The sequence below is a fragment of the Glandiceps talaboti genome, chromosome 1, assembly GCF_964340395.1.
Source record: "Glandiceps talaboti chromosome 1, keGlaTala1.1, whole genome shotgun sequence".
Classification (NCBI taxonomy): Eukaryota; Metazoa; Hemichordata; class Enteropneusta; family Spengelidae; genus Glandiceps; species Glandiceps talaboti.
In genome coordinates, this window is record NC_135549.1 from 19,989,196 (window position 1) to 20,001,420 (window position 12,225).

At 36.0% G+C, this 12,225-nt stretch overlaps 1 protein-coding gene across 1 annotated transcript; it reads left to right on the top strand.

Moving 5' to 3' along the window:
• Positions 1-295: 295 nt before the first annotated feature.
• On the top strand, positions 296-1,453 carry LOC144434135 (kappa-type opioid receptor-like). The gene has a single exon (XM_078122594.1). It carries the CDS (start codon positions 296-298, stop codon positions 1,451-1,453), a length of 1,158 nt encoding a protein of 385 aa, XP_077978720.1.
• Positions 1,454-12,225: the final 10,772 nt, after the last annotated feature.

A 12,225-nucleotide genomic window follows, 5' to 3' on the forward strand; every position in this document is an offset into this window, starting at 1 on the left:
GAGTGGCCCTACATGATAGCATTCAACACTGCCTTACACACTGTGACGTATGAGTGATCGTCAGAGCAGCAGTAGTCGGTTCAGTGTCTAATCAATTCACTTGATGTTTGCGCGTCCACGCTGAAACAGAATTACTTCGTACCTCGTCAGAGTGAATACAATAATACGTACCTTTTCGCGTGAATGTCTCATCATATTTTCTTGACCACATTCAAGAAGTCTTTGTAACGTGTAACGTGGATTTATATACTCTTTTTTTATAATTTTCTCTCCATTGTCCACTCACAGGAACACAATGACATCCGATAATAGCTTTGGGGATCAAACAGGATTTGGATACCAGTACTCTTATGAAATTGATGACTTTCAAGTTGGTACCAATGCGTCAAACGATTCGAATAACTACTACAGTAACTACTACTATTTCAACGAGTATTGTTCGATAGACTATAACGTTCTTTTCTACTGCAGAACCATTCTCAGTACAATCGCTCTTGTTGGGAATGTTTCATTTGTGTTCGTCGTGGCAAGAGTACGAGCAATGAATACGATCCCAAATTACCACTTCATTAACCTTGCCGCCGCTGATACCATGGTAATATTTGCGGAAATGACAAATCTAGCAATATTTCGCCTTATGTTGGATGGTTACCTATCACCGAGCATATCGATGGAAATTTCTGTGGTATTTCCGAAGATCTGGATTTTTGTTACTCCACTGTTTCTAGTTACAGCATTGTTGACAATCACACTTATAAGTATTGAAAGATATATCGCCGTGTGCCATCCACTGAAAGCCAATGTATTAAATCTACGGAGTCGAAGGCGTGTTATTACGCTTATGATCTCAACTTGGATTGTTGGCCTTGCCATGGGTACATTCTCTCTGTGTGCCTTTTACTACGAGTCAGGTCAGTCCACCCTAATTGCTTGGCTCATTATATTCGCATCCTTCACTGTTTTTCCGATCATCATTGTAGTCGCATGCTACGCGATGGTGGTTGCCACTGTCTTTATGATGAAGCGACCAGTCGGTCAACGTGGAAACGACGACAAAAGGAAAAGTCGGAAAAAGAGAGAAGAACGCAACGTACTTATTTTGTGCATCGCCATTACCATGCTGTTCTTCATATGTTTCACTCCTCTGGCCGCAAACCAAACAATCGGGGCGTACAATGCAATGTCAAAACATGCATCAGTTGAGGAAGAGACGCTGGCATGTATGCGTACAGCACAGACCCTCCTTCTACTTGCTCACCTGGCAATAAGTCCTATACTATACAACGTTGGAAGCAAAATAAGAAGACGCGCATTCCATTCAGCATTTATGTGCCTCCTCTGTCCCTGCATTAAACCTGACAAATACGACTTAAATGGAAGCTCCCTTCGAATGAAACGCTTCAGCGCAAACCGGACAAGTGAACGAACAGCAGTGTCAGAATATAGCATTTGAACTAACCATTCCAAACTGAACGAACAATGAATGATACAATCACCAACCTTTTACAACGTCGCAGAAATCGGAAGACCTTGTTGACAGTAAACCTAACGAAGTCTTTGTAGCTAGAAGCCATAAAAATTACGAATTCAATTGAATAGTGAAATCTGTTCAGAAAATATATATACTTTCACCTATTCGTATTTATTTGGAAAATAAAATAAAACTATATTATTAATTGAGTTCATATTAAAGCACTTAACACGTATCGCACTTTAAACATTTAGTATTAAATTTTACTTTATGTTCGTGCATTGATGTACTAGTCTGATGTAACAGTTACTCATTCAAGAGTGTCACGAATAAAGTAGATGTTTACGATAAATATTGAATAAAATGATTAAAATTCCCGTGACTTTGAACATTATATTTGCCATCTTGACAGTGGTAAACGTTGAAGCAGACACTTTAAGTGGGACATCATATTATTACTTGTTAAGTTGATTATCTTTACAAGATTGTAGTTTTCCAATTTCACTATTATGCCCAATATCTCTTCCTATATGTCATTCAATGGAAGGAGCGCGCACCGAACTACTTACGTCATGAAGAATCGTCTCGTATCATGTTAAGGCCGCAATGGTGATACAACGGAAGAAGAGATTATATTGGGTAATAGCCTCATAATAGCTGTTTTATACAAATTGCCTGATGATCGCCAAATGGCGTGAAACTCCAGTTTGTAGCGCTTTATTACTTCACCATTTATCTTTATATACATATGTAACTTTGCATTTAAAGTTAACATGGTAGCTAAAATGTGTCTAGGTAATATAAAATAATGGTGTCAATATTATTCGATCCGAAATATCTTCGATCTTCAGACTTCAAAACAAATAGTATACTTAATATTTTAAAAACAACTACAAAGCTTACGCTTCAGGAATAGACACGCTTGGATTTCAGACGGTTGCCTCTTACAATTTTTTTTAGATATCTCTCATAAAAAAGCTTAGAATTATTTGCATGTTGGAGGTACACACAATCCTTGTTTGACACAATCATTGTCATAAAAGCTTAGCATTTAAGGTTCTGTGCAACAATTTACTCTAAAACATTACACATCAAAAGAAGCGTCAACCTTTTCAAAGCATTCCGTCTTAAGTTATACAATGTTACAACTTCGTGTGGTGTTCGAGACCACAAACTGTTGGCCAATATATATATCGATTCGTTCTGTCTGATTAATTTGTTAAGTAACTGTAAAATTATTAAATGCTAAGCATTTATGGTCATTAAAAAGATGCGTCAACGTGAATCTACATATCAGTCACTTTACCGAATAGACGTTTGGGTGATGAACATCCAGCGCCCTAATACCTGTTTTTCAGTGTTACGTGTATGTCTTGTGCATATTTTAATTTTATTCATATTGGAGGCACATATTGTAACTGTATAAACCCAGGCCGACTTCAGCCTACCCGTAGAGGTGAAAGACTAACGCTACTTAAAAAGTGCTTACATCTAATAATATGGGATAGACACTTGAATTGAGTTTCTGGGCACTTTGTAACTGTTTTTGAGTTATGCAGTACGTCATTATTTTGTGCTGCCACCATTCTGCAAAACGTTATATGAACATCAAAATTAATGATTTCTCTTTCCCAACATTAACTGACTCAAAATTCAATAGGAACTTGTTTTAAGTAATCAAAAGTATCTGCGACATGCTAGAAATGGTGTAATTTTGATAATTGACAGTGAAGGTAAAATTCAAAGGTCAATGTCCATAACAGAAAGCTTGCATCTTATAATATTGGTGTGGACACTTGAATTTAAACTCTATGTTGTACATATTTTGAGTTATATGGTAAAACTTTTAACTACAAATTTCCATATATCGCGCAACAAGGTGACGTGCATATGTCCCATAATATATGTCACCTTTGCGACGGGTTTTGATGAAATTGAATATGGGCGAACGGGCGCACACATGGATACAAGCATGGACATAACCCATTCTAATAGCCCCCTCCCCCCCCCCCGGGACATATACAATCACCTCATGGGAAGTACAAAGAAATGGTGACTACAAGGCAGGTTCTCTTTACCTGAAAATACAAGTTTAAAGTTTTACCCTTGCTAATAAATGTGTAAATAAGTTCAGCAAGCCGTGGCATTAAGGAATGGGCGGACAGTCACTTGAATGTGTAACGGAATAGGAACAACCATTACAACCAGGAATACAAATTGGTCCCATTTGCCAACATCCAACCGTATCCTTCCTTAACGAACAAATAGAAGAAAATAAACAAGCAAAAACAAAATAAAAAGCAAAATAAACGGGAAACTGATGTATTCTAAATGGATTAAAGGTTATTCGAAATACTCAGTCACTATTACTATTTTGCTAGACGATCGACATGTTCATGAAACGTATTCTGGTTTTCAAAACAAAGTGTCTGCAAACACCGTAAAATGACATTTTTCAGTCTGTTCCCGTTTTGTCGTTGTTGTTTGTCTGTTTTTCGGGTATTTCCGGTCCCACGAAGACCACGCCATCTTGTTAGGTCATAGAGAATGGTTTAGCATTCAGGCTGCACGTCAACAGGTGACTAAAACCCAACAACGTACATTGTGAAAAAAATGCATCGCTTATAGTTGTAATAGACATCAGTAAAAAGAAACCTACGATCTACATCTTAACAACCTTTACCGGTGTCTACCCACACTACGTCACTATCGTCTGTGTCTGTGGGTAATACAAACATTTATTTAGTAACTGTTGTAGTTTCCATATGTGTCTCCCATATTTTTGAAATGGGCAAAATAAATGAAAACGGCTAAACTCGAAAGACTTAAATAGCTGTGATACAGTCCGTCGTGACGGCATATTTTAGCCCACTCACTCATGTCGCCTTTTTAGCGTCGCCTTTAAGTAAACATTTCATCTCAAATAAAATATACTAGTATTTATTAGAATACCCACGGAAAACTTCAAGGTGTATCATGACATGCAGTGCCACAATATTTTTGTCCCATAATACGCTAATAGATTCGATTTGCTCCAAGCATATGGACGCACGCTCCGAATCGAAGTCATTGCATGTAAATAGCACTGTGTACCACTCAAAAACCAAGGTTCATATACGTTACTTGCAAGATTTCGATGAAAATGACGTAAAAGAAGAGGGTTTATTAACCGGATTTTATTATCAGCAATAAAGTTGTCAAAGAATTAAGAAATTTCGTGAGTCTCTGGTTTTCAGTTACTAATGACAGTCTAAAAAAACCTTGGTTTCCCTCGTGATGACACTCATACAACATGCCTAGTTAATATTCATTAGAAGAACTTTGTAATGAGACAACAAAATTAGGTTGGATTCATTTTTTGTCATGCCAAGGTAGTCAAAGGCCTACAACGCAAAACCATTGAACTCTAGTAGCAATCAACTTCTGGGACTTGAACATAATCGGCAATCGGAATATTATATTTGTTTGATCCGAATTATTATAGTTTGAGCTAATATATTCAAGTTATCATTAGAGACATCATGATATTGACTTACAAGTACTATTAGTTGAGCTCAGAGTTTCACCGAGGTCCGAATCGGCAATAGAATTCATGATAAACTTGAACCCAATACACTCTCCAAAATCACTTTCACTATTGTTGCTAATATTGCAGGACAAACACCTACATAAAACACCATAATATCAATCTATCGAACATTGTAAAATCGTCATTGAAAGAAGATTCATCACTATCAAAAAAATTCTGACTCGTATCAAAGTCAGAATTGCTACTGTGTGCCATTGCGTACTATACTAACTGGCGTAAAACTATTCCCTCTATGACGTCATGATCCGCCAGAGGGAGACAATAGGCAGTATAACTGTAAATTCGTTGCTGATCCGGTCGCCGCTGATCGCCAGTTTTAAGTCTCACTTATCATGCAATTTTGAATCGTTATCTTTGCATGTACATGTCAGAGACATATACAAAACATTTTTTCAAGGTTGTGGTATGGGGCATTTTGAATTACCTTTAACTTCAGATGTCATCATCATTTTGTATTTGGATGCTATGAACGTAGTATCTTACTTCACTATCAGCTGTTATAATTCCACGAACCTACTTTTAGTGAGCCCACTGGTTATAACGTATCCTGTATTAGCCACTTTCGACAAAACCTGTCAACAACTATCTTCCTTCTCAAAATAGAACTGTCAGGACAACATCCAAAACTTGTTATCCTTACTGCAAGAAGAGTACTTTCACAAAACTGTCAACGTCATGTCTAATATTGTGAATACCATCAGCTTGGACATATTCTATCAACCCTTCTATATAGTAACTGTTATGTCAATTCTTCATTTATATTCAATGAAAAACAATATATATGTATAAATATAAACCATTATGTATATATATATAGTGTCTGATGATCGCAATATGCGTGAAACTCCGAGTTACACCCAAGAAAGAGTTCCAGTACTACCAAAACTATTGCGCTCTGCCACTGCGGTATAGAGCACTGTCTTAGCAGATTGATACTCACCGAGTTATATATATATATATATATATATATATATATATATATATATATATATATATATATATATATATATATATATAAGGCCTACGTTTTGTGACGTTTAACGTACATCATACATTGCATGTCAAATGAAGTTATGTATTATTTAGAAAACAAACATTTTACTTTGTAACAATCCTTGTAAACCACGCAATTCTGAAAGTTCACAACGAAATATTGCCTATATATATATATATATATATATATATATATATATATATATATATATATATATATATATATATATATATATATATATATATATATATATATATATATATATAATATTATTGCTTTGAAAGATTAAACTATGATACGTCCAATTTCTACTTAGCACTTTATCTTATCTCATATACATACATGCGCATCTGGTAACAAAGCTGTTTTGCCGAGATATAATATAATAAATGTACATGATAGGCACAAGTGTGTAAAATGTATCTCTGTTTGTAATCATTTGATATTGGTCTTTTTTTCATATGTGAGATGATTGTGTTTTATCCTGTATGAATACATCATAAGTTTTGCATGGATAATGGGATATTATCGTCATAGAAACGTTTCAAGAGCTTTATTTAATCATCACATGGCAATGAGAATATAAAACCATAAATAGATTACTCTATCTATAAGAAGATCTATTTACATATACCAAATGTAAACGTACTTCTTTCCAGTTTAATGGTCATGCTATCTTTGTTTCACCTCCATCATCTGTACTTTTGTCAGGTCATATCTCTAAGAACGTTGTAATAGTACGAAATTACTGTGAGTATAAATCAAAGACAAAGCGAGATTAAAGACTAGTTACTGTATAATACCAATACAACAATACAGCTAGGTATTATTATCAAGTAGGTAACTATTCTCCACAGGACTTCAGAATGACAAGGACCAGTCACGGTTCACCAATAGTACATGGTATCTGGTCAAAGGAAATACTTAACCATTGTGGACACATGCACTTTATATGAACTTTTAATTTTCAGACAACTGTTTCACAATCAATGCCTCGTGTAGAGCTTTGAGGCGAAGTTCAAACTTTCGTTACATATTTAAAGTTAATTATCAGATAGTTTCGGTAATACGTTGATCAATTTGTCTCAATTGTTCTACTCTTTCGAATATTAAGAGTATGTATGTGTATATGTTTCAAAGACTACACGTTACACACACTACAAATCACCACATCTCACCATAGTCTATGCTACGCATGCTAGATTACAGTTTATATTATACGTAGTAGGTATGGGTACCTAAAGTTTTCTAATATGCCAAAAAAAAATGTAATATATCTTTAAAAGTAACGCAGTCACACTAGCTTTACGGACAATCCCCTTTTGTGTGACATGCGAAACAGATTTTGGGAACCCCTGATATTATATATATCTCCTAGCTTCAAAATCTGCCTTGCATTGTAAAATTAATCCAAAACAGTCATCACAAATGTTGACCGCAATCTCTTGTTAAACATTATCTGTCACATCATACTATCGTGTGGCGAGTGTACACACACTACTAATAACGAAAGGCCTACCAACAACGTTAGACTCTGATAGTGAAGAGTTTAATCAACGTATGCTCGAATTCCCTTTGGCGTGAAGTATGTACTGAAGCGTGTTGGAGAAAAATACAGAATGTGTCTGTCTGATTCTGAAGTTCCCAAGAAATAGCTGCTGCTATGGTACTGTAAATTGGGTTGATATAGCACAAAACAGGGACACGTAGGTTCCCGGACACTTTTGCATCAAGATATAGCTTTCCTCGAAATGCTTAAACGCGTAGAGCCGTCGATAACTTATGGTGAAATGCACAACCAACTTAGACTCATCAGTAGTTTCAACCACCCACGTAACTGTACATACAATATGTACGTGGACACTTTGCCGTTGGGTGATGGACACGGTAAAAAGTAACTCATCTTGGGGATCGCGAAGCCTTAAAGCGACTTACTCTTTGAAGTAAGCTTGGATGGAGAGCGGAGAGGGTATTTCAAAATATAAGGGTCATGACGGAATATTTACTGTACTCTGCATTTGACACAAGAACGGCAAAACGGTACATCAAATCTCGCTGAGCTGACCGACAATGTCATTCGTGAGCCTTTACCATCCCAGTATAGGATTTTGAGCTCATCATCACGTAACAGCGGAATGTTGACCTGCTCATCAGAGAAGTATGAAACTCTGCATATCCGACTAATTGCTAAATTGTCGGAATTTGTTTCAATATTTAACTTTGAAATTTCATTTCGAACTACGTAAGAGCAGCGACTGAGTGATGAAGATTCACACAATTCACTTGTCTCTTGCTTTATAGACAGTTAATTGCGTCGTAAGCTAAATCTCACTCGTCACTCTGCTGAAAAGATCCTCCGTTTAACACAACTGTAAAATTATATAGTTTAAGAGGAGATTTTTAAAAAATTCAAACCTCATGTACAAATCAAGACCAACCAAACGCGTGCATGGTATAGTCTACACGTAATGTACAATCATGATGCATAACATAACATCCCCCAAGCCAATCACATTCGTTTGCTGTCATGTATGAAAACTCTTGCACGTAGACGTATGAATGTATGAATGTTCCATAATTATGTTTGAAATTAGCTTCTTTACAAGATATATGAGCCCCTAGTTTATTACTTTGCCACGAATCTTGTTCAAAGCCGCAGTACCATTGTCTCGGTTCTGCAATATCCTGTTTATATTACAACATACATGTCACTGGTTTGCACATTTATTACAAAATACATCTACTACAGTATATTTATCTTACATCAAAGTTGTTTCCGGCATATTGTAGTCAATATTTGCACTTTCTACAGGACACTACCTCTAGAGGGTGTACTCGTAAATTAAAATTCGGAGTGAAGTGGTCGAGGCTTACATCGGTAATACCTAGGGGTAAGCAAGTTAATTGAATTTCGAACCTGTGCTTGGTTTACTATGCTAGTGCTCCAGAATAAAGGAAACTACGAATCCCATAGTTTAATGAAAACTCCATAATGTGTTGACTTTGGCTGAGTATTTGATTATAACATATTCTTCCCAATATATTTACTTAGGTTGGCTATATTATCTTCGAAGATATTAGAACAGCTACATCAATCTGACAATTTTCACCTACGCGGTGGAACATTACTAACATTCCATCCAATGTTATTGAACACATCGCTCATCGAACGATAACGTAGAAGTAATTGATTTTAATACTTGCATTTCTGATCATAGTTGATATGTCCATCACTACGTTTCGTACAATTGTGAGTGTTTAATTAAGTGACAAGTCATATCTTTAAGTATTCAATAGTTAATTACAAAGCTGGATGTAATAATATTCATTGAAGAGTAATAATTCTCGACGTGGCTTTATTGTCAGTTTTTAAAATGCGAACTAAAATGATGTATAGCTGTGTGCACATTAGGGCTGAAGATTGGAGTTAAAGATTAAAGTACTTTCTAATGTATAGACATCGTGAATTATATTCATGCTGTGTTATTGTGCGATTATTGAAACAGCATTGGAGTGAAATAGCCAGATGGTAGACAACGTGCATGTATGTATGTATGTATGTATGTATGTATGTATGGATGTATGTATGGATTGTCCCCCGGGAATCGTCCCCAGACAACTCGTATTACACAAACTCGAATCGTCCCCAGACAACTCGTATTACACAAACTCGAATTCTAGTCACGTTTTGTAGCATTCTATTATTGACGTTTCCTAGTAATGTACAGCTTCTATTCTCATGTTTTTTGTGTTATTCTACGCACTTCTTGTAGAAGTGCCTGCCACCCGATCCCTCAACATTCAATATTTGTGATTTACACACTGATGATAATTTAGAGCTAATTGGCTAGATCAGAGATGGCAAAACCGTTATTTGATTTGTCAATCTCGTATAGACGAACGGACATCCAGGCATATATAGCATTAAAATGTAATTATTGTACTTTTGATTTTTTTGTCGACCCAGACAATGAAGATAATGTAGCAATTTTAGTAAGATTTTGTTTGTGTCTGACGAGGTTGGAGAGTCACATTCTGTTGTAGGGTCATTTCCTGTGATGTCATATATTATTGTTGTTCAATTCACGTAACGGCGATCAATATTCACTTGTGTTCTTTTACTTTTTTAGTTTTAAATGTGGACACTTTACCAGACATTCACTGGTTTGTAAAATTAAAGTCCCTTGCTGTATTATGTAAGTGAATGTGTACTGCACACTCGCAATTATAGGTACATGATGCTTTGATCCATAGTGACCGAGGGATTTGTGAATAAACCATCAGCGAAGAAACCGGTAACGAGATTCCGTAATTGTTTACCAACTGGTGCATGCAAGTATTGAATTGCAAAGTACCATGATGACTTGATGATCTTCACGTGTTACGCGTATCCCCCTGTATCGTCCTCCAAATGTTGCTACCCGGTCAAGAAGTAAACGTCATACTGCTTTTAATTTAGAATGATAACACTCTTAAGACACCCACAATTCAAGTGGCAGTTGAATGCTCACTCATTCTATAATGTTGCCGTGAGCGAAATGTAATCCGGGTGACTGCTATGACTTTGTCTTACTTCGTTCAAATTGAGTTCTTTTCTATCTTTTATTACGGACTATTAAATTTCGAAGTTCAGTAATTCTTTCTTAAAGGTTAATTGCAAGACAAACAATTACAAAGTATCGCTTTCTATATAATAGAATAAAGACTGTAAAACGATTTCGCCCGATTGGCAGTAAATTGAAATCAAGCTAGCTGCAACTGGACATTAAAAAATGTTTTCAAATTGTTAGATAATATCGCATAGCATTGACAGTATTGAATCACCTATGGGTGAATGTATTTTTAACTGTATACATTAACATGACCAATCAAATCTTATTGATTTTTGGGGTCCGCACCCACACATCAGCACCTTCAACGGCGATTACGATTTAAAAAAAATATTGCAATATTAATGGTCCAAGATAAGGTCGCCCACTGGTTAACATATGCTATGAGTGCATGGTTAGTGGTATTTTAACACTTTTCAGTGACTAGATAGATTGGGGATGGTTGATCGGAAAATGATACTACAGATGCTGATGTTTGGGTGCGGATCCCAAAAATCAATAAGATTTGATTGATCATGTTAATGTATACAGTTAAATACTAATGGTCCAAGATAAGGTCGGCCACTGGTTAACATATGCTATGAGTGGTTAGTGTCGGAAAATGATACTACAGTTACAGACTAGTGTAGTTTTAACGCAGTGACAGATTCAAAACCAAGCTTTGCTCAAGCTTGAAACTTGTCACTATACTAACTAAAGACAATATTACCCACCGATTTCCACATACAATGTACAATTTAAATCTATAACTAGTAACTGACCAAGATTTAAGTTAATATACCTTTGGTTACTTGATGAAAAAAATCACCCCAGTTGCAGCTAGTGCATCTTTAATTGAGAGTAATATTTAATAGTTAAAATACTGCATACTGCATATGTGTAACTGTCACAACTGCCTTCAAAGTTAAGTCAAGGGTTTCTGCAAATGAATTTCAGTGCCTTGCATTCATTGAACATATTACTTCATATTATTCGGGACGGTACATCTCATTATAACTTTTTCGTATTTTCTATGATGGATATCGATATTGGTATATTCCTGTCAGTTCGAATTTATCCTCTCCACATGTTCATGTATGTGAGTCAGTCATTATTCATGCCAATACGTTCTCACTGAACTGTTACAATCCCGTGTATAATCCGACAACAGTTACTGACCTCTTGTGACCATTTATGTAGTACTATCTGTGTAGATCATCTCTTCATTGGTTTGTAACATTACAGTTAGGGCAATAGGTGACTAGGAATTTAAATCGCTAACTAAAATTGTCGAGCTTCTCACCCAACTGTTATAACTGTATGTTCCCCGGGTAGTTGAGGAAGACTAAAGGGCTGTTGTGCCGTTCTGATCCGAGCCAGGGGTAATAATTGTAAAGCGCTTTGAGCACGGACTGTGAAAGCGCTATATAAGAACCCAACATTATTTCCTGATTATTAACCTCACATCCACTAGCCAATATATTTAAGTTCGAGATCATGTTTAGTGTCTGTCATCACCAAGTCAGTTAAGTTTAAATATTACCTTGACATTTCTTACTGATATGGACAGTCTCATAATTAT